The 21777-nt window shown below is 53.3% G+C and overlaps 2 protein-coding genes across 3 annotated transcripts; both read right to left on the bottom strand.

The window, feature by feature from the left end:
- Positions 1-1122: 1122 nt before the first annotated feature.
- On the bottom strand, positions 1123-4893 carry KCNE1 (potassium voltage-gated channel subfamily E regulatory subunit 1). Its single transcript, XM_085560752.1, has one exon. It carries the CDS (start codon positions 4879-4881, stop codon positions 4633-4635), a length of 249 nt encoding a protein of 82 aa, XP_085416878.1. The 5' UTR covers positions 4882-4893; the 3' UTR covers positions 1123-4632.
- A 669-nt stretch (positions 4894-5562) lies between these two features.
- LOC116183644 (uncharacterized) lies at positions 5563-21193 on the bottom strand. 2 transcript variants are annotated; one of them, XM_031504780.3, is made up of 2 exons: positions 12645-21193; positions 5563-5987 (listed from the first exon to the last, which is right to left on the bottom strand). In XM_031504780.3, exons 1-2 carry the CDS (start codon positions 13321-13323, stop codon positions 5569-5571), a joined length of 1098 nt encoding a protein of 365 aa, XP_031360640.3. In that variant the 5' UTR covers positions 13324-21193; the 3' UTR covers positions 5563-5568. The 2 variants fall into 2 exon arrangements, 1 of the variants encoding a protein (XP_031360640.3); XR_014950087.1 differs by lacking the exon at positions 5563-5987 and adding an exon at positions 6016-7169 and having other exon boundaries at positions 12645-12764.
- Between the last annotated feature and the right edge of the window lie 584 nt (positions 21194-21777).

The following is a 21777-nucleotide window of genomic DNA, read 5'->3' as shown; positions in this document are numbered from 1 at the left end:
AAAAGGGATTGAATGATGTAATAAAGAAATGGACACGGGGTGGAAAAGTAGAATTTTGGGATTTTTTTAAAATGAAATCCAGGGGTACACGATGGAGGAATCTGGGCGTGCCCTAGCTTCTTCTTCCTTCTTCTTGCCCTCCATGTCTCGGTGTGATGGTGACACTTTTCTGTTGGTTTAGGATAGGGACACCTTGTCCAAGGTAGATTTTGGGTATTGGTAGGGGAATTGTAAACATGGTACACGTAATTTTGGGTATATAATGTCCCCAGTCCCTCTGCAGCTCTCCTGGAGCCCCTTCAGGCCCTGGCAGGGCTCTGGAGCTTCTCCTCTCCAGGTGAGCACCCTCAGTGTTGCCCTGATTTTTAAAAGTGTTAAGTTTTCTTTTATACCTCTTTTGAAAGTTTTAAACTTCTCATAAAATTTCTTTAGCCTTCTGATAATGTTTACACATTTCTGCCGGAGCTCTCACGCACTGTTCATGTAAATAATGATTGTTTTGTGTTCTTTGTAGGAGGAGAGAATTGATGGATTTTGGTTTGAGCAGTGTGGTTGGACAGGCGGCAATTTCACCCTTCAATCCACTGCCACTTTTGGGATTCTATATATTGCGAGGTCAGACATGAAATTGGCTATTTTTCTCACTTGAGCTCACCAAGCTTCTGTGTGCTCATTTTGTGTCCAATAGTGACACCCCAGCTCTCCCAGCCTGGCTCCAGAGCCCTCAGAATGAGAACGTGCTTATTTCTGCTCCTTGTTTTCCCATGTGGAATGTGTTTGGAGAATTGTTTCCCTGGGGTGTTGCTTCGTTGGATTCTGGTGAGGATTGTTTGAGCCTGGTGGCCAATCCAACCCGCCTGGGGCTGGGCTCTCAGAACACCTCCATGGCCTCCTCTGGACCCACTGCAACATTTCCATGGCTTTTTCCAGGCCCCCTGGCATTTCCTGGAGCTGGAGGTGCCCCCAGACCTGGCTGCCTGGGCAGGAGCCGTGCCCAGCTGGCATCGCTGCCCCCAATCCCGGAGCCAAATCCAGCCTGGGGGCTGCAGGGAGGAATTCAGCGCTGACATTTGGAGTTTCTGCAGCTCAGGGTGCACTGGGGCTGTGTGGGAATCCAGAGCTTCCCTCTGGCTGCCCTGGGACCCTGGCAGGGGTCAGGAACCCCCTGGACAGAGCCCCCAGAGACACTGTCTGTGATCTCTGCCCATGGAAAAGAGTTTTCAATCTTACAGGATCAATTACCAGCTCTGAGTGTTTGATATCAGTAATAATTAAGCGTGGCACGGTGTGGGTCTCATATTCAGTCAAAGAGAGAAATGAAGAGTTTCTAGCCAGGCAGAAGCCTGGGAAAGAGCTGGAGAAGAATGTAAATAATTCTTTAACTCTCTTGTTATTCACATTGTTTGTAGTTAAGTTCTATCACTGTGCATCAAGCACTCTGCACCAATGCGTGGGTTGTTTTCACTTCAGGACCAATGGAGTTGGTCCTCATGGACCTCTGTATAAAAGAGGAGTTTTACTCTCAGCAACCTTCTGGTCAGAGTCTTCTTCCCATCCTGCCTCGACAGCAACAGCAAGGGTGCAGAAGTAAAATTTTAGGATTATAGATTAGGGGTTCAAAGGGAACAAGATAGAGGAAATTGGGTGTGTCTGATCTCTGTAGGTGGAGAAGAGTTTTCAATCTTTGAGGATGATTTACAAGCTCTGAGTGTTTGATAGAAGTAATAATTAAGTGTGGCACAGGTGCAAAAGTAAAATTTCAGGATTCTAGATGAGGGGCCCAAAGGGGACAAGATGGAGGAAATTGGGTGTGCCTTGTCCTTTTTCTCCTTCTTCATGCCCTCCATGTCTCACTGTGGTGTTGGCATTTTTCTGTTGGTTCAGGCTGGGGACACACTGTCCAACGTAGGTGACAGATATTGGCACGTTCTTGTAAATGCAGCCCAGGGAGTTTCTGGTATTGAATGTTTGTCACATCCCACTGAGGGCAGAGCCCCACACGCTGCCCTGCAGGACAGAGCTGGGCAGGGCAGCAGAACATGTGAGAGATAAACAGAATAAACAACCTGGAAACCAGCACAGATTAATTACAACTTATTTTTTTGCTGCAGGGCTCAGAGAATTTCTACAATCCTGGAATCATCAATATCTCAGATTCCCACAGGGGAGATGCCAGCAGCTGCCTGGCCCGGGTGAATCGGGTGAGTGGTGCCCGCTGGGGAGGATCTGCCCCTGCCCCGAGCCTGCAGAACAGTTTGGGAGGAAAAAACAACATCTGAGGCCACGAGCACTGCTTGAAGTTCAGATTTTATTGCTTTGTATGAGCGAAAAAACCAGGGCAAAAAGAGAACTCCAGGACTGAAAGGAGCAAGCCCACGGTGGGAATCCACCACAGGCACTCAGGGGTGAGGGTGGCACAGCAGAGCTCCTCTCTTTTTTAATTTCAGTTAAATAAATAGGCAGAGCTACTAAAAGGAAAAGAAAATGGGGTGAAATTAATGCTGAGCATCACCCTCCTCACAAATAACCTCCCTGGAGCTATGAAAATTAAATGATTCCAAAATACCTTAAAATACCTGAGGTGCAGGGAGAGCTGCAGGAGAGATCCCTGGGGATGTCTCATTCCAAGGGTTTAATGCCATTAAATGTTTTCATGAATTGAAGGTTTTAACTGATTAAAGGGTTTAATGTCATTAAAGGCAATTTTTTGGTGCAAGGTTAAGCCAAGTCCGGGGGCCTGGCTCTGCAGATCCTCTCCCAGGGCAAGTCCTAAACAGTGAGATCCCAAAGGAGCAGCACCCAAGCTGAGAAATCAACATTTTTCCAGAGCTGGGCTTGGGTTTTCATTCCTCCAGAGAAAAAAGTGGCTGGGATAATTAAATTGTTGGAGATTTTCCATGCTGCTCCAGACACCAAAATCGTGAGTCTTGTCCTCAGCTTAATGGGTAGGCACCATGCAAATAAAATTTTTAAAAACCAACCATGTGTTTTGAGTGTCCTGAGTGCTCTGGGAACAGACACGGCTGGAATATGACTCAGAGGGAAGTGCCTGGAGAAGGGCTCTGCTGGGATTGCTTCCCTCTCTGCCCTTGCCTTGCCTTGGGAGCAGCTACTCTGCTCCTCTTTCCAGCCTCCCCCAATCTCTTTCAGCGGCTAAAAATGAGATTTGTGTCTGCAGGGCAGAAATAACCCCCCCCCTCCTGCCCAGACTGCTGCTTCCTTCATCCCAAACCAGCTCCAGGCTGGCCAAGCTGTTCTTTTAGGGAACACAATGTCCAGGGGAGATGGATTTCTCCTTTTCACAGGCAGGTGGATGTTGGTGCCACAGCAGCAGAATTTGGCTGCCCTGTCCCTCAGACCCGGCCTGTGCAGGAGGGAAAAGGAGGGAAGGGCAGGAAAACCCTCCTGGATTTAGTGCTGGATCCTTGGATGGACAGCTGGGAGCTGCTCACGGAATCAGAGCTAAGCACAGACATCACCTCTGGGTGATTAAACAGCAGAAATTATGGAATTCTTCTTCCCACAGTGGAAATTCCCTTCCCAACCAGGGGCTGGCACTCGAGGCTCGTGCAATAATTAATTGGGACTGAAATTTGGGAATGTTCCCCACTCCCATGGCACAGACCCAGTCTTTGCATGTGCATTTTGCTGCCAGGATCAAGCCCCATCCATAGGAAGGAAATTAATTTGATTGGTCCCAGCAATCAAGAGCAGTCTGGGAGACCTGCTAGGAATCCGAATCCTGGAATGACTGAGGTTGGAAAAGCCCTCCAAGATCTTTGAGTCCACCCCTTAACCCAGCATTAACCCATGTCCCCAAGAGCCACACCCTTCCCAGTCACTAAAGTTTCCCTCCAAAGTCTGTGTTCTTCCACGGAAATACTTTTCAGACAAAAAATTGGGAAGTTTTTCCTAATATTTTATCACTAAGGGCATGATTCTGAAGGAAACAGGTTAGCACAGCACTGTACAATTTATAAAATCATTATTCTGAGCTGGACAAAAATGCAAATGAAATCTTTCAGCTGCTGTTTCTTGGGAGAATTTGGTTTTTCTGGAAAATGATTGTCTAAGCCATGCTTGCCAATTAACACCCCTGTCCTAGGTTTGGTTCTAATTAGGTCCTAATTAGGCTTTAATTTCACACCAGCCACACCAAGATTTGCTTTTGAGGAGAATCAGAGAACCCAGAATGGGTTGGGTTGGGAGGGAGATCAAAGTCATCCCATTCCATGACAGGGACAGCTCCCACTGTCCCAGGCTGCTCCAGCCTGGCCTTGGGCACTGCCAGGGATCCAGGGGCAGCCCCAGCTGCTCTGGGCACCCTGTGCCAGTCCTGCCCACCCTGCCAGGGCAGGATTTATTCCCCAAATCCCACCCACCCTGCCCTCTGGCAGCGAGCCCTGGCGATGAGTCCACGGTGTTCCGTGGGAATCCCGATGTTGCCTCGCTGTGATTCCCACACGGTGCCGGGTGCTGGGGCAGCACTGGGATCTCCCAGCTCCATCAGCTTCACCAGCACTGCTCCTCCAGCCTGGCCAAACCTTGTGGCCCTGCACAAGGGCCAGCAGCTCCCACAGCAGGCACCGCTCCCATTGTCCCCCCGCCACGCGCCATCCATCCCCCTTTTCCCTAGGAAGATTTCTCCTCAGGGATCTTGGTGCCCGGCTGCTCCACGGCCAGCTGGTTCTCCAGGATGCAGCAGAGCTTGTAGCTCTCCATGACCCTGGCCTGGAAGTGCTCCCTGTCCTTCTGGCGCCAGGCGTCGGTGGCGATGTAGGTGTGGTAGGGGTCGCGGGGCCCCTGGAGGCTGCTCACCATCACCCCCAGCGTGAAGAAGCCTGTCCTGGCTTGTAAGATCAGCATGGATTCTCTTGCCATCTGTTGGAGGTTGGGCAGTTTTCTTATCACTTCCAAGGACAATGTCTCCCTCTGGGGAGATATCTTCTGTTAAAGGCCATTAAGGACTCGCTGCATGACTGGGAAAGTCACATCAGCCCATGGTGAGATGCTCCACCCCAAAGGAGGAGCCAAGCAGCCCTACCTGCATAAAATCAGCACTTTTTGAGACCCTGGCAGCCCCTTTGCTGGATTCCCAGAGGAAGACCAGGCCCAACTACTACCAGACCTTCAGAGAAAACTCCACCCGTTCTGCAGATCCCCGCTCCAGCAGCATTTCATCTGCCACTGCAGGAGGAACAGCCACCATTTAACTGGACTACTACCAACACTCTGATTCCTCAGGGGGTCAGGTTTCTGACCCCATCACTAGTTTTGTTTGTACTAATTACATTTTTATTATTATTTTTTTTAATTTAGTTTTTCTCCTAGTAAATAACTGTTATTCCCACTCCCATATCTTTGCCTGAGAGCCTTTTTTAAAAGTGTGGTAATTCAGAGGGAGGAGGTTTACCTTCTCCATTGCACAGGAGGCTTTTGCCTTCCTTCACAGACTCCTGTCTTTTCAAGCCCAGACAGATTTTGGCGCCCAACGTGGGGCTCAAACCCACGACCCTGGGATTAAGAGTCCCAACCGAGCTAGCCGGGCTCCATCCATCCCCCTTTTCCCTAGGAAGATTTCTCCTCGGGGATCTTGGTGCCCGGCTGCTCCACGGCCAGCTGGTTCTCCAGGACGCAGCAGAGCTTGTAGCTCTCCATGACCCTGGCCTGGAAGTGCTCCCTGTCCTTCTGGCGCCAGGCGTCGGTGGCGATGTAGGTGTGGTAGGGGTCGCGGGGCCCCTGGAGGCGCCGCGCCCGCAGGTTGCTCACCATCACCCCCAGCGTGAAGAAGCCAAAGAGCCCCAGCATCAGCAGCACGTAGATGATGGCCAGGCTGTCGCTGGCACTGCCCTCCTGAGCAGCAGCTGAGCTGTTGGACCGCTCCAGGCACTCCTGGAGCAGTTTGGAGAGGAGCAGGGTCAGGGCCGTGGTGTTGGACAGCAGCAGCATTTGGATTTTCTGTCCTTGGCACTTCTTCCTTCCTTGGGCTAGAAAAGGATGCAAATCAAGGCATGCCATCAGATAAATGTCAGATTAAGCTCTTTTCTGACCCATAGATGGGGTAACTTTTATAGGCATGTTCTTCTCTCTCTCAGGATTTTTCATAGAGGTGCGCAGAGAGAAGAAAGAGAAAACAATTTCTGTTTCTGCTCCTTGTTTTCCCATGTGGAATGTGTGTGGAGAATTGTTTCCCTGGGGTGTTGCTTGGTTGGATTCTGGTGAGGATTGTTTGAGCCTGGTGGCCAATCCAACCCACCTGGGGCTGGGCTCAGAGAGGGGCACGAGTTGGGAGTGAGTCAGATATGGGAGTTAGGAAAAGTAGGTTTGTAGTTTTAGTATCTCCTTTAAATAGTATATTAATGTGTTATAGCATAGTTATAATAAAGAAATCATTCAGCCTTCTGAACTGAGTCAGACATCAGCATTTCTTCCTACCAAGTTCACCTGCATTTACAATAGTAACTGAGAGGTGTTTTTAAAAACTTTTATTCTATTTTCAGTCTCATGTGAAGGGTGAGACAACACAGATGTTGTAATTCACACCATTACAATCAGTAATTTCTTAATTACTATACACTCTGAGTATTTCTTGGCCTACCAGCTTTATCCACACCATGCTGTCAATGCCTTAAAGCTGATTTTCTAAAATTACCCCTCGCAGGTCCCACTGCAATGCATCTTTCATAGTTCTGTTTCTCCAAAGGATCCAGCCTTATTTGCAAGGCCATCCTTTGAAACTTGTATTTCTCAGCAATGTCTGTCCTATTCCATGGCATTTCTAAGTCAGCATTTCTGATCTCAAGGTTTGCACACAGGTGCTTCTGACAGGCTTGGAGAATTCCCTACAAATCCATTTCCCACTTTCCCCCCTCTCTCTTGAGTGGAAAAACTTCTTTGATGAATCCACAGGTAAAGATGGGATTTCCTCTGTCTCCCTTTCCTGGTTCCCCTCCTCAGTGAAGGTTTTACCTGAGAGAGCCTGGGGGTGATGCCTGAAGTTTTGGCTTTCATATTTTTCACATTTTGTGCTGCTTTAGTGTGTGGGTCTGGGCTTCACATGATGGGATGCTGAGCTCTGTGCACAGAGCAGAGACAAAACAATTCCTGCTCCAGCTGGGCACCAAGGACAAATGATCCAAACCTCAGGCCAGGAGCACAAACAGCGTGGGCTGGAGAGAGAAAAACAAGCAGGGTGGGACTGATGGGCTGGAGCTGGAATGGGACAATGAACTCCAAGGTGCCAATGGAGCAGAACTGATCCCAGGGAGAGCCCCGGGAGCGCTCGTGCATTTTGGGACCATTTTGGGTCATTTGGGTGCAGCCCTGGCTGGGCTCTGGTGCTGCCCAAGGTGCATCCATGAGGAGATCCTTGGATAAATCCCTGCTTTATTCTGTGACTCTGTCCAGCTTTGCTCCAGCTCAGCCTTCCCAAGGCATCAGTTCAATGTGGAGAGCCTCTCCCATCTCCCACTGCAGCCCAGCCAGGGCTGAGTCCATCCCCAGCAGCACCTTAAAGCCCCCTTGGGCTTCCCAGCTGCTCTGTGGGTGTGTGGAGCTGGCTCAGATCTCAGCCCCAGCTCCCTCTGCTCTTTACAGGTCAGGACTCCCTCCCTGAGCCCCCAGGCAGGAGCAGTGTCCCTGGGACAGGGACAGCACCAGGGAGCAGCTGGGGCTGGGTCTGGAGGGATTTAGGGTGGGTTTTAGGGAAAGGCTCTTCCCCAGAGGTGCTGGCACTGCCCAGGGAATGGGCACGGCCCCGAGGCTGCCAGAGCTGCAGGAGCAGGAGATGGGGACAGCCAGAAGCTCCTGCAAGGCTGAAGCCTCCCAGGCACAGCCTCTGCTCTGCCGGGCTCACACAAGAGGCTGAAAGGTCCTTTTCCCTTTCCAATCCACCTGTAAATCACTTAATGAGAGGAATCCTGCCAGCTCTGCATTCCCAAATCCTCAGCAGCCAGGCAACGTCAAACCATAAAATAACTTGAGGGTTGGAAGGGACCTCAAAGCTCATCTTGTCCCATCCCTGCCATGGGCAGGGATATCTCCCACTGTCCCAGGCTGCTCCAGCCCCAGTGTCCAACCTGGCCCTGGGCACTGCCAGGGATCCAGGGGAATCTGGGAATTCCATCCCAGCCCTGCCCACCCTGCCAGGGAACAATTCCCAATTCCCAATCTCCCATCCAGCCCTGCCCTCTGGCAGTGTGAAGCCATTCCCTGTGTGCTGTCCCTCCATCCCTGGAAATTGTCTCTCTCCAGCTTTCCTGGTGCTCCTCCAGGCCCTGCCAGGCCACCCTGAGCTCAGCCCAAAGCTTCTCCTGTGCAGGTGAACAATCCCAGCTGTGCCAGCCTTTCCTGCCAGCAGAGCTGCTCCATCCCTCTGCTCATCCTGGAGCCTCCTCTGGGCTCTCTGCAGCAGCTCCAGCTCCTCCTGGGCTGGTGAACAATCCCTTTCCTCATCCATGACTGACAGCCCCAGCACAGCCCCTGGAAAAGGAAGACACCCATGTCCCACCTCAATGGGGCATTGTCATCCAAGGTGACCTTGGGTGGCTCTCAGGGTTTCCCAGAGCTTTAAATCCACGGCAGCAGCTGCCCAGCAAATCCTTCTCCAGAACACTCAGCCATTGTTGTTGGGGCGTTTGAAAGAGGAAGTACACCAGAAACAGGTTCTAATCCATCCAGGCTGAAAAGGAGCCCGGGGCAGGAGTGGCACCTGGGCAGGGGCTGGTGGCAGCTCAGAGATGTTTTCCAGGAGCTCGGCTGAGCACAGCCTCCAGCTGCTGGGAATGACCCTGCAGGAACAGCAGGTACCTGGAGGCTTCCTTGGGTTTGTTTGTGCCTCGTTGTGGAATAAAAGCTGCACAAGGAGCTGCTGAAACAGAGGGATAGGGCCAGGACTCTGCTCCTGTCCCCAGCGTCCCTCAGGAGGAGAACATTTCCCTGGAGTATTCACAGCAGGCACGGAGAGGGTCACACACAGCACTTAATTGTTAATTAACAACTCCTTGTGAGCTCTTTATCTGAGCACTCCTGGGTTGGAGGCTGGAACACTGAGAAGTTAATCATGGGCTGGGAAATTCTTGTGGAATCTGGAATGGTTTGGGTTGGAGGGACCCCAAATCCCACCCAGTGGGACCTCACAGGGAGCTCAGAGCCCACCCAGTGCCACCCCTGCCATGGCAGGGACACCTCCTACTGTCCCAGGCTGCTCCAGCCCCAGGGTCCAACCTGGCCTTGGGCACTGCCAGGGATCCAGGGGAATCTGGGAATTCCATCCCAGCCCCTTCTCACCTTCCCAGGGAAGAATTCCCAATTCCCAATCTCCCACCCAGCCCTGCCCTGGGGCAGTGGGAGCCATTCCCTGTGTGCTGTCCCTCCATCCCTGGAAATTGTCTCTCTGCAGGTTTTTGTAGCTCCATCCAAGGCCAGTCTGGCACAGTGGGAGGTGTCCCTGCCATGGCAGGGGTGGCTCTGGGTGGGCTCTGAGGACTCTCCAGTCCCAAACCAGCCTGGGATTCTGTGATTTTATGCCCAGTCCCTGATCTCCTCAGGGACACCCAAATCCCAGCAGCCGTGGGGTGCCAGAGCTGCAGGAGCCACTCCAGGAGCTCCTTGCCAGAGCCTGACCCCAGCTGGGTGTGAGAGGGGCCGGGGGAGCCTCTGGAGAGCTCCTGGAGCCCCTCTGGGAGCTGAGGCCACGGCAGCGGCAGAGCAGAGCTGCAGGCTGACTCTGGGCTCCAAACACGGGAATTGCAGCTGGATGTGGCAGCTCATGGAGCTGCTGCCAGCTGTGGGGACAGCAGGACAGACAGACAGACACCCCCTGACAGACAGACACCCCCTGACAGACAGACACCCCCTGCTTCCCAACACAGGCACAGTACAGGGGACCTGTCTGCTCCAAAGGAGCTGGGTCCTGCTCCCAGATCTTGGATCCTCTTCTTGGATCCTGCTCCTAGAGCCTGGATCCTGCTCCCAGAGCCTGGATCCTCCTCCCAGATCCTGGATCCCGCTCCCAGAGCCTGGATCCTCCTCCCAGAGCCTGGATCCTGCTCCTTGAACCTGGATCCCGATCCCAGAGCCTGGATCCTGCTCCCAGAGCCTGGATCCTCCTCCCAGAGCCTGGATCCTGCTCCCAGATCCTGGATCCTGCTCCCAGATCCTGAATCCTGCTCCTTGAACCTGGATCCTGATCCCAGAGCCTGGATCCCACTCCCAGAGCCTGGATCCTGCTCCCAGAGCCTGGATCCTGCTCCTTGAACCTGGATCCTGCTCCTGGATCCTGCTCCCAGAGCCTGGATCCTCCTCCCAGAGCCTGGATCCCGCTCCCAGAGCCTGGATCCTCCTCCCAGAGCCTGGATCCTCCTCCCAGAGCCTGGATCCCGCTCCCAGATCCTGGATCCTGCTCCCAGATCCTGGATCCTGCTCCTGGATCCTTCTCCCAGAACCTGGATCCTGCTCCCAGAGCCTGGATCCTGCTCCTTGAACCTGGATCCTTCTCCCAGAAACTGGATCCTGCTCCCAGATCCTGGATCCTTCTCCCAGAGCCTGGATCCTGCTCCCAGATCCTGGATCCTGCTCCTGGATCCTGCTCCAGAGCCTGGGAGCTGCTCCCAGGGAAGGCTCCCAGCCCAGTGGCACCTTCAGCTCCAGCCCAGCCCTTCCTGCCCTGGGTGGCCTGGGCTGATCTCCAGCAGCTCAGCTCCAGAGGAGCAGCTGCTGCCACCAGGGTTGAAAGGGGAAAAGGGAATTTTCTGTCCTGGAATGCACCTAGAATTTGTGACACTCGGCTTTGGAGCTCAACAGGAATTTTGTCCTCGAGCATTGGGTGCTGCAGAGAGCCCAGAGGAGACTCCAGGATGAGCAGAGGGATGGAGCAGCTCTGCTGGCAGGAAAGGCTGGCACAGCTGGGATTGTTCACCTGCACAGGAGAAGCTTTGGGCTGAGCTCAGGGTGGCCTGGCAGGGCCTGGAGGAGCCCCAGGAAAGCTGCAGAGAGACAATTTCCAGGGATGGAGGGACAGCACACAGGGAATGGCTCCCACTGCCAGAGGGCAGGGATGGCTGGGAGATTGGGAATTGTTCCCTGGCAGGGTGAGCAGGGCTGGGATGGAATTCCCAGATTTCCCCTGGATCCCTGGCAGTGCCCAAGGCCAGGTTGGACACTGGGGCTGGAGCAGCCTGGGGCAGTGGGAGGTGTCCCTGCCGTGGCAGGGGTGGCACTGGGTGGGCTCTGAGGTCCCTCCCAGCCTAAACCATTCCAGGATTCCATGAAAACTGACTCTTGGCTGCCTCTATTTCTCTTCCCTGCTGAGGTTTCAATGTGATATTCATCACACAAACACAGGTGACTGTGAAGTGACAGATTTTAACAGCATTTTTCTCAGCTCTCCCAAATCAGAGCTCCTCTATTTTAATTTCCACCAAGCAAACAGCTCCAACCCTCTCTGCTATTGCTGCCAAAAGTGTCAGCAGCCAGCCCCAGAAACTTATCTGTTCTAAAGGTGAGTGTTTAGAGGAACACTCACCTTTAGAAAACACAGCTCTATCACAATTTCCTGTGGTTTGATGACACAGAAATAAAGCCTGTGCTGCTCTCAGAGCGAAAATCAGCACAGCACATCACCCACCTCCAGATTTCCTGCCTTCCAAACCTCCTGGTGCATCTCCACCACCGTGAAGGATGCAGTGACCTCCCTGGCTCGTTCCTTCAGGGATGAGCGGGTCTGATACCGATCCCCATTGCACAAGGGAGCCCCATTTCCTCACTCCAGCTCCAGGAATTCTGCAACCCAGCAGCACCCAGGGCACTGCTCCCTCCTGCCCGAGCTGGGGCATCCCTGCTGCAGGAGGGATGTGCAAACACTCCTGCAGCCCCAGCTGTGCGTGGCACATCTGCAGCCTCTCCCTGCCTGCCCAGGGCCACCCTCTGCTCACCTGGGCAGCACCAGCGCAGCTCCTGGCGTGGCTCTAAAGAGCAGCACCTGTGCAGTGGGGGACACTGAATTCTCCCCAAAACTTCACTGAATTCTCCCCAAAACTTCACTGAATTCTCCCAAATCCCCACTGAATTCTTCCCAAACCACCACTGAATTCTCCCCAAAACCTCACTGAATTGTCCCCAAAATCCCAATGAATTCTCTACAAATCCTCACTGAATTATCCCCAACCTCTCACTGAATTCTCCCCAAACCCTCACTGAATTATCTCCAAATCCTCACTGAATTCTCCCCAAATCCCCATTGAATTATCCCCAAAACTTCACTGAATTCTCCCCAAAACTTCACTGAATTCTCCCCAAATCCCCACTGAATTCTTCCCAAATCCCCACTGACTTTTCCCCAAATCCCCATTGAATTCTCCCCAAACCACCTCTTTTCTCCCATCACCAGCCTGAACTCCCTTTTCCTGCCCACAGCTCGCAGCCATCCCGCTATTCCAAAGCGGAAACCCCAGCCCTGCTCCCCAAAATCCGCCCAGCCCGCTGCGTCCCGGGGGATGCCGCTGCCCGGGGCGAGCGCTGGCACGGCTGGCACAGCAAACCAGCCTGGCAGCGGAGCCCCAGCTCCTCCACCGGTTCGGCTCTGCAGAGAAGCCATTCCCATTTTTCCACCGGCCCCGCTCCCATCCCGGGCTGCCCGGACGCACCTGCGGGGCTCCGGGCGCTGCCGGGCAAGGGGAGCGCGGCGGTGCCAGCCCCGGGCGATGCTCCGGGGGGCTGGGGTGGTTTTGGCTGCTGCAGGGCCACCAGCCCGGCTGTCACTGTCACTGTCCCGTGCTGCGAGCCGGGAGCAGCCGGGCTGGGAGGAGGCAGCGAGGGAGGGAGCGAGGGAGGGCGCAGAGCCGTGCCCGCCGCAGGTGCCCAGGTGGGAGGTGCTGAGGGGGCACCGCAGCTCCTGGCGTGCGAAATGTGCAGCCGGAGCAGCGCGGGAGAGAGGGAATCGTGGAATTCCTCAGTGGGAATAAACCCACAGGGATTCCCCCAGTGCCAGACCCCCCAAAATCCCACCCTGGGCATCCCTGGCAGCGCTGCCCAAAGGCTCCTGCAGCTCTGGCAGCCTCGGGGCCGTGCCCATTCCCTGGGCAGTGCCAGCACCTCTGGGGAAGAGCCTTTCCCTAAAACCCACCCTAAATCCCTCCTGCACAGCCCCAGCTGGTCCCTGGGTCCCGCAGCCCCCGGAGCTCTGAGCTCAGGCTCCTCTGCCCCGGGAAGGCTCCGGGGGCTGGGACATTCCCAGGGATGCTGCCCTGGCCCCCTGGCACTCCTGGAGCTCCATCCTCGGGGGATATTGCACATTTCGGGCCGTGAGGAGGAAGGGGAGATCATGTCAGGGTTCCCCTCAAACACCTCAGTGAAGGGAGCACTGGCCCCCTGCAGCCACCATCAAAACCTTAAAAACCCCACCCCAAATCCCACCCTCTGCTTCCCGCGGGAGGGAGAAGCGTCTGTGGTTCCCACCGAGCCACGGGGGCTTCAGCAGTGCCCACCTGGAAGCTACAAAATGAATTTGTCAGCGTTGAAAATGTGTTTGAGCTCCTTCAGAGGATGCTGCTGGTGTGGGGTGACATCCCCTCGGCATTCCCGGGTCAGGCACATCCCTCCTGGGGGTGACATCCCCTCGGCATTCCCGGGTCAGGCACATCCCTCCTGGGGGTGACATCCCCTCGGCATTCCCGGGTCAGGCACATCCATCCACAGCCCCTGGCAGGGACTGTGGCCTCCAGAATCTCATCAGCTGCAGTAAAATTGGGATAGGATGGGATGGGATGGGATGGGATGGGATGGGATGGGATGGGATGGGATGGGATGGGATGGGATGGGATGGGATAAATTGGATTCATATTCAGATTGAGATGAGATGGGATGGGAGAGATTGGGATGGATGGGATTGGATTGAGATTGAGTTTGGGATAATGGGATGGAATGGGATGGGATAAGATGGGATGGGATAAATTGGATTCATATTCAGATTGGGATGGGATGAGATGGGAGAGTTTGGAATGGATGGGATTGGATTAAGATTGGGATTGGGATAATGGGATGGAATGGGATTGATAGGATGGGACAGGATCCATGGGATGGGATGGGAGAGATTGGGATGGATGGGATAATTGAATGGGATGGGACAGGATCCATGGGATGGGATGGGATTGATGGGATGAGATTATGGGATAATAAGTGTCTCCTTGCCTGACACTCTTTGCCAGCTGCTGTTGCCTGGGCAGCAGCTGGAGAGAGGAATTGAGCTGGTGATGGAGGCATTTAAACAAATGGATGAAAATATCTCAGCATTTTCTTGCTGCCCCCTTTCCCAGAGCTTTGTTGCATTTTTCCTCAGGGTGAGGATGCTTCCCTTGCCTGGGCTGCTGCTGCATCTCAGTGAAGGAGCAGCCTGTGGGAATGATTTCCCACACTGGCCCAAATCTCTGGTAAAGTCTGCCTGTTCTGCCTGCTCAGTTCCTCCCCTCCAGGGCAGCCCAGTTCAGCTCCCCTTTGCCGTGGGGATCCTGGAGCAGGATCTGATCCTCTTGTTTTCACAGCCCCCAGGGAATTCCCTTTTTTGGGTGAATTTTACAGCCTGGCACGGCAGTGGGGGAGCCAAGGGAGAGGGAGAAGCTGAAGGGGTGGCCTGGCTCCAGGAGGAGCCACAGGGGGAGGTGAGCCCATTCCCCAGCCCCGTGGCACCAGTCGGGGGCCAAGCACGGCCACCAAAACCCTGGGTGTGAAGAAATGTTGTTCCCAAGTGTTCAAATCCCCAGGTGACTGAAGGGTGCCCAGAGTTTCACCAGGAGCAGCTGCTGGGAGGATGGGCCGGGGCTGATTTGGGAAAGTGCACTTGTGAATAAATCCATTTTGTGAAAAATGTGTATTTATGATTGGCTCTTCTCTTCTCTTGAATATTATATGTATTATGGAGGGTTATTTAGTAATACTATATTAATCCTTTTTAAGTAGTGCGTTAATTCTAGTTTTAGGTTATAACAGAATGTTAAAACAGAAACTCTGCGATGTGAGATATTTTTTAACTAGCTCAAGAAAGGGATGAGATAGTGAAGAAACTCTTCAGACAGAGATAACAGCACAGGAAATCTAAAGAGTTACAGCCTCCTTATCAGAAAAGACAAACAGTCTTCCACCTTCTCTCCATCTTGATGGAACCATAAAGGGGAAGAAGTTGACAAAAACCAGAAAATTCTTAATTTGCAAGGAATTTATGCATCATGTATGAGATATATGAATATGCAACAGGCTGTTGCTTTTAAGGGTTATTTGTTTGTTCACAAGGTATGGTTTTGGCAGCTCAGTGCCCAAAAACATCCAAACATCTGAAATTCTTTGCTTTATATTGTCCCATAGTGTCTTAATCCTCACTGTCCAAATTTTTATTATTCTAATTTTATTACTATTTTTTATAACTATTTTATCATTAATAAACTTTTAAAATGTTAAAAACCAAGTGACTGGTGTTTATCACAATTAGATGAAATAAATGGGTTAAATCAGCAGCGGAGAAGGCTCAGGGATGGGGTTAGGGCAGCCAAGTCTCCCTCTGGGGTGGCCACTGGATCCAGGAGAGATCCATGAGGGAGGAGGAGGAGGATGAGGACGAGGAGGAGGACGAGGAGGAGGACGAGGAGGAGGACGAGGAGGAGGATTCCTCCTCATTTGGATGAGAGGTGGCTGTGCCAGGGCAGGGAGCTGTGGGGACAGGCAGGGCCCAAGGAGGGCACTGGAGCCATTCCCTGTCCCCTTGTCCCAGGGCAGGGATCCTGTCGGAGCCCAGCACATCCCTCTGGCTGCTCCAGACCCTGGCAGGGGTCTCAGAGACCCTGGAATGAAATCAAAACCACCTGTGGCTTGGATTTTAGCCCTTGGGAAAAGCTGCCAACTCTGGATGAGGAGTTACAAGCCACAAGGGTTTAAGCAGTGTGATATTTGAACTCACACAAGGTTGAAAAGTAGAATTTTGGGGATTTTTAGAATGGGGTTCAAGGGATACAAGATGGAGGAATTTGGGTGTGCCCTGACCTTCTTCTCCTTCTCCTTGTGCTCCATGTCTTGGTGTGATGGTGACACTTTTATATTGGTTTAAGGTAAAGACACACTGTCCAACGTAGATGATGGGAATTGGTAATAAATTGTAAACACACACACATATATTTTTGGTATATAAGGTGGGAGTTGCCCAAGGCTCAGGGCAGATGGCCACGGGCTCCTTGCTAGGCAGAGCTGGGCAGGTCAGAGAGAGAATGTTTAGATAAGAAATAAACAACCTTGAAAACACAATCAGAACCATTCCAGGCTCCTTCTTTGGCTGCACGGGCTGGGAAAGGACTTTGACACTGCTGGAGTCTCACCCACTGACCCCGCCAGGCTCTGGTGTCCCCCAGGCTGCCGTGGGGTCACCTCCCATCCCACAGGACACACGGAGGGCACCGAGTGCCTGGAGGGGAGGGAACCCCTCTGTGGGGACAGGGGGGCTCTGCTGAGCCCTGGGGACATCCCAGCTTGGGAATTGCAGCCCAGGAGGAGCTGGAGCTGCTGCAGAGAGCCCAGAGGAGGCTCCAGGATGAGCAGAGGGATGGAGCAGCTCTGCTGGCAGGAAAGGCTGGCACAGCTGGGATTGTTCACCTGCACAGGAGAAGGATCAGGGAGACCTCAGAGCCCTTCCAGTACCTAAAGGGGTTTAGCAAAAAAAGGGACAGAGGGACTTTTTATATGGGCAGAGAGGGACAGGACAAGGGGGAATGGTTTTAGACTGAAGGAGGAAAGTTTAGATGGGAGATTGGGAATTGGGAATTGTTCCCTGGCAGGGTGGGCAGGGCTGGGATGGAATTCCCACATTCCCCTGGATCCCTGGCCGTGCCCAGGGCCAGGTTGGACACTGGGGCTGGAGCAGCCTGGCACAGTGGAAAGTGTCTCTGACATGGCAGGGGATGATCTTTAAGGTCCCTTCCAAACCTTTTAGGCCATTTCAGGATTCATTCTCTGAGATCTCAGAGTCTTTGTGGGCTCCTCTCCCCTCCCAGTCCCACCAGTGTCACTTCCAGCTCAGGCCAGGCTGTGTCTCCACCAGAGCAGATCCATTGTTGCAGAAGGAATTCTTTATCTTCTATTTGACTTTGGGGGCACCTGAGAGCGCCTGTGAGTGGGAGATTATTATTTAATATATTTTTAAAGAGCTCCAGCTTGTTGTAGCAATTCTCTTTGCCCTCCTGGATCTGTCAGTAGCCACAGATTGCATTTTCCCCAAGTCAATGACGACCTGAGGAGTGATGGGATCCCTCAGGAAGTTTTCTCTGGAAGGTGACAAAGGACATTTCCCAGCACAGGGTCTTGCAGATCTCTTGAAACTGCATTCCTGGAAACCTATTGGTTTTAAATCAGCCTCAGTTTTGTTTTGAGAAAATACTGAAATATGAATGGAGAAAATAAAATACACTCCATTCTTTCAATGAATTTTTCCTTTTCCTTGAAAAGCTGCTGCTGTGGCCCTTGTACAGGAATAGATGAGGTCTAACATCAATTACTATTGCATTATTTCTGCCCAGGTCTTTATCTGGGGCATGGTAACCCCTGAAAACCAGGGGGATGGACCAGAGTTGTACAAACCCTCACTGGCAGAGATCCCTTGAGCTGTTGGAGCCCAGCACATCCCTCTGGCTGCTCCAGCCCCTGGCAGGGGCTCAGAGACCCTGACACAAAGTCACAAACACTTGTGGCTTCCATTTTAGCCCATGGAAAAAGCTGCCAACGTTGTATGAGGAATTACAAACCACCAGGGTTTGAGTAGTGTGGTAGTTGAGTTAACACAGGGTGGAAAAGTTGAAATTTGGGGTTTTTAGAATGGGGTTCAGGGGGACAAGATGGAGGGATTCAGGTGTGTCCTGACCTTCTTCTCCTTCTCCTTGCCCTCCATGTGTTGGTGTGATGGTGACACTTTTCTATTGGTTTAAGGTACAGACACACTGTCCAACATAAATATCAGATATTGGCACGTTATTGCAAACATGGCACAGGTAGTTTTTGGTATAAAATGTAAACTCAGCCCTAGGGAGAGGGACAGAATGCTATGGTGGACTTGCTAGACAGAGCTCAGCAGGTTGGAGAAAGAATGTTCTAGACAAGGGAAAATAAACAACCTTGGGAAGCTGATCCTGCACGTTCAGACTCCTCCTTTGGCTGCACAGACTGGGAAACGAGAACTTATAACACTCCTGGGATCATCCCAACACCCAGACCCCGAGACCGAGCAAGAGGAAGGGAGAAATAATTCAGAATTCATTCAGTATTTCAGAATTAATTCAGAAAGAATTTGGTTTCTGGCCCCACAGCTCCTGGCAGGCCCCAGGTCCCAGCTCTGCTCCCTCTGGCCGAGCCCAGGGGACAGGAGGTGGCCGGGCCCTTCTGCAGCTCCATCCCCCACCCCAAGTGTGTCCCCCCATCAAGGAGCTCTGCTGCCACAGGGCTTGGCCAGCCCCTTTGGGATGGCACCTCCAGCTCAGCCCAAACCCTGCAGAGAGAATTTCGGATAGAGGTTTTCCAATTTTTTGGAAATCCAATTTCGGATTGAGGTTTTCCAAGTCACCCTGCAAAGGATGGGCTTCCAGGAAAACCCCGGCCAAGAGGGGGACATCATTCACCTGCTGCTACCCCAGCATTAACACAATTCATTAATTCATTACAACCCCAAAGCCCTAAAAACAAGGGATTGGAGCACCTGGTCCTCCCACTTTGCACAATCCCTGCCAGGATCCAGAGCTTCCCTTGGCAGCAGCAGCAGCAGTGAGGCCACAGCTGCGGAATGCAGCAAATGCACAGGAGCTGTGGGGTTTCCTGCAGCTGGGGAAATGTACCAAATGCACGGGAGCTGTGGGGTTTCCTGCAGCTGGGGAAATGCAGGAAATGCACTGGAGCTGTGGGGTTTCCTGCAGCTGGGGAAATGCAGCAAATGCACTGGAGCTGTGGGGTTTCCTGCCCTCTGCAGCCTGCCTCCGAAATGCAGTTCAGAGTGGAAAAAACCAAAACAAGCCAGTGTTAAATTAAAAATGCGCTGACAGCTGCAGCTTTGGAAGGAGTTGGATGGGGCCCTCCCAAGCCCCAGAGCCATTTAATTCCATTAAACAGAATTCCCATCCTGCAGAGGAATTCTGAGCCCTCAGCTGAGGCACGGGGACTGCAGGGTTGATTTTGGTGAGGATGATTCAGATGGGTCACCACCGATCACCACTCACGGCTTTAATGACCCGAAAGAGGAAATTTGGAATAGTACTGACCAAAGTTGGAGTTTATTGTTCCCAGGGGTCCTGGCAAGGTTCTTCCCCTGAGCTACAAACCCATCCCACTGGCCCAGTGTGCCCAGAGCAGCTGGGGATGCCCCTGGATCCCTGGCAGTGCCCCAGGCCAGGATGGAACAGCCTGGGACAGCGGGAGGTGTCCCTGCCATGGCAGGGGTGGCACTGGGTGGGATTTGAGGTCCCTCCAACCCAACCCAGTCTGGGATTCTGGGATCCCCCAAGACAAAGTTTGGGTTATCAGCTCCCACAGGCTGAGCAGAACCCTCTGGGATCCCACCAGAGGGGGGAAGGGGAGACGCTGGATCCCCAGCTCAAACAAACTTCCCAGGAGCACCCAGAATCCCAGAACGGTTTGTGTTGGAAGGGACCTCAAAGATCATTTTGACCCACCCCAGCCATGGCAGGGCCACCTTCCACTGTCCCAGGATGCTGCAGCCCCAGTGTCCAACCTGAAGCTCCACATCCCTGGAGGTTGGTTCATCCTCCCAGCATTTACAGCGCTGGAAACCTGACCTGCTCTGTGGAGTTGCGTTAGGGAACCGGGGCGGGAGCGCGGCACTGCTCCATCTCCTTTGACAGGGTGATCCTTCAGCAAAAATATCCCGAAACTTTGGATTTTCCTCCACAGAATCCAACCACCTCTGAGGGCATTTTGTACCCTATTTTTATCAGCAGATCCCAGAATCCCCAAATCCTGGGGCTGGAAAAGCCCTCCCAGCCCAGGGAGTCCCAGCTGGGCCCCATGCCCACCTTGTCCCCAGCCCAGAGCACTCAGTGCCACCTCCAGGGGACACCTGCAGGGATGGGCACTGCAAAGCTCCCTGGGCAGCCCCTGCCAGGGCCTGAGCACCCTTTCCATGGGGAAATTCCTCCCAGCACAGAAAAGCAGAGATGTTTCATGCTCAGAACCCAATTTTCCTGGTGGCATTGTCAGAAGAATGAAAGATCACAGATGCTCCAGTGGTGCAGGAAAAAGGATCTGTCCAAACATCCTCTCCAAGCTCCCAGGAATTTGCACCAAATCCCTGGGGAATGTCAGGAGAGGAGGATCCCCCATGCACAAGGAAGGACCTAAAACAAAAAACCCAATTCAGGAAAAGAACCAAATCACAGGGGCAGGGGAACCTTCTGTCCTGAGAGGCAGAACTGGAAGAGGCCTTTCTGTCAGCTGAGCTGGAGCTTTCTGCCCACGCCAGCCCCAGCCTTGCCTCCCTTATCAAGGAAGTTTTTCAGAGGCAGCAGCAGCCCTGAGCAATTTCTTTATCTCATTTCCTCTTCTTTACAAGTGCCTGTGTTGTGGTGTGAGGCCCGGATAAGCTTTTCTCTCCAGGCAGCCCCCCCATGTCTTCCTACTGGGCTGCTTTTCCCCCGAGCACACCTCGGTGGGGCAGCACCGGCTGATTCCCACCCTTCCCAAACCTCGGGAGTCCCGGTTCCTGCTCCAGTGATTCCCAGTGCAGGGAGAGGGTCGGGAGTGCCCCTGGATGTGCAGCTACACCCCTGCAGCCTTCACTGGAGAGCTGCTGTGGATTTGCTCTGTCCTGAGCTGTTCATCCCTCCTTAGCCCAATTTTCCATGGATTTCACCACATTGGGAGGAGCAAATTCATTCCAAACGTGGTGTGAGCAAAGTCAAACCTCATTCAGGGTCTTCAGGCAGAGCCAGAACTGTTGGAATTGCTCCCAAAATGCCTTCCTGAGCAGCAGCAGAGGAGCCAGGCCATGGAACCGGGAAGGGTTTGGGTTGGGAGGGACCTTAAGGATCATCCAATTCCATGGGTAGGATTTCCACTGTCTGGCCTTGGACACTTCCAGGGATGACACAGCCACAGCTTCTCCTGGACTTTTCCACCATGGCAGGGGTGGCACTGGAAGGGCTGTGAGGTCCCTCCCAGGATTTCCATCCTGGGATTTCCATCCTGGGATTTCCATCCTGGGATCCCAGAGCCGTTCCCTGGTCAGCACACGGGGTCAGGGCAGGGTTCGTGCGGCCTCTCTGCTCAGCTGTGTGGGCTGAGCTGCTGCAAATCCCACCAGCATTGAACTCCTTACCTGGGAGCAGCACCTGCCTGGGCAGGAGAACACGCAGCCCCTTCTCCAGGCAAATCCTCCTCTTCCTTCCCAGCTCAGCGCCGCGCGCTCACGGGGCTTCGCAGGGTCACCGAGGCTGGAGCAGACCTTCAGGTCTGAGACCAGCACTGCCCACAGGCTGCTCCTGCTCCAGCACGAGCTCTCCCAGAGCAGCGGCGTGCCAGAGGTGGAGGAAGTGCTGCTGATGACAATAAATCGATTTTGGAGCGCTCATCTGCCCCCAGTGTCTGAGGAAGGACAGAGACAGAGCTCCCCGAAGTGCCCAAGGCTGCAGCTGCCCCTGCCAACATCCTGGCACTGCTCAAAGCGATTTTTTTAAGCTTAAAATTCATCTCATCCACCCCTGCCATGGGCTGTGCCACTGTGCCAGGCTGCTCCAAGCCCCAGCGTCC

Source organism: Lonchura striata, chromosome 1 (assembly GCF_050655825.1).
Source record: "Lonchura striata isolate lonStrDom1 chromosome 1, ASM5065582v1, whole genome shotgun sequence".
Lineage (NCBI taxonomy): Eukaryota > Metazoa > Chordata > Aves > Passeriformes > Estrildidae > Lonchura > Lonchura striata.
Note: the sequence above shows the minus strand (reverse complement) of the source record. Positions and strands in the feature narration are given on the sequence as shown.

What these genes read in the sequence shown, in the direction of transcription:
- KCNE1 (XM_085560752.1), bottom strand. Translation starts at nt 4,881, where the DNA reads ATGGCAAGAGAATCCATGCTGATCTTACAAGCCAGGACAGGCTTCTTC.
- LOC116183644 (XM_031504780.3), bottom strand. Translation starts at nt 13,323, where the DNA reads ATGATCTCCCCTTCCTCCTCACGGCCCGAAATGTGCAATATCCCCCGA. An exon ending in CAGCGCCCGGAGCCCCGCAG is followed by an intron (nt 5,988 to 12,644) that starts GTGCGTCCGGGC and finishes ATCCTTTTCTAG; the next exon opens with CCCAAGGAAGGAAGAAGTGC.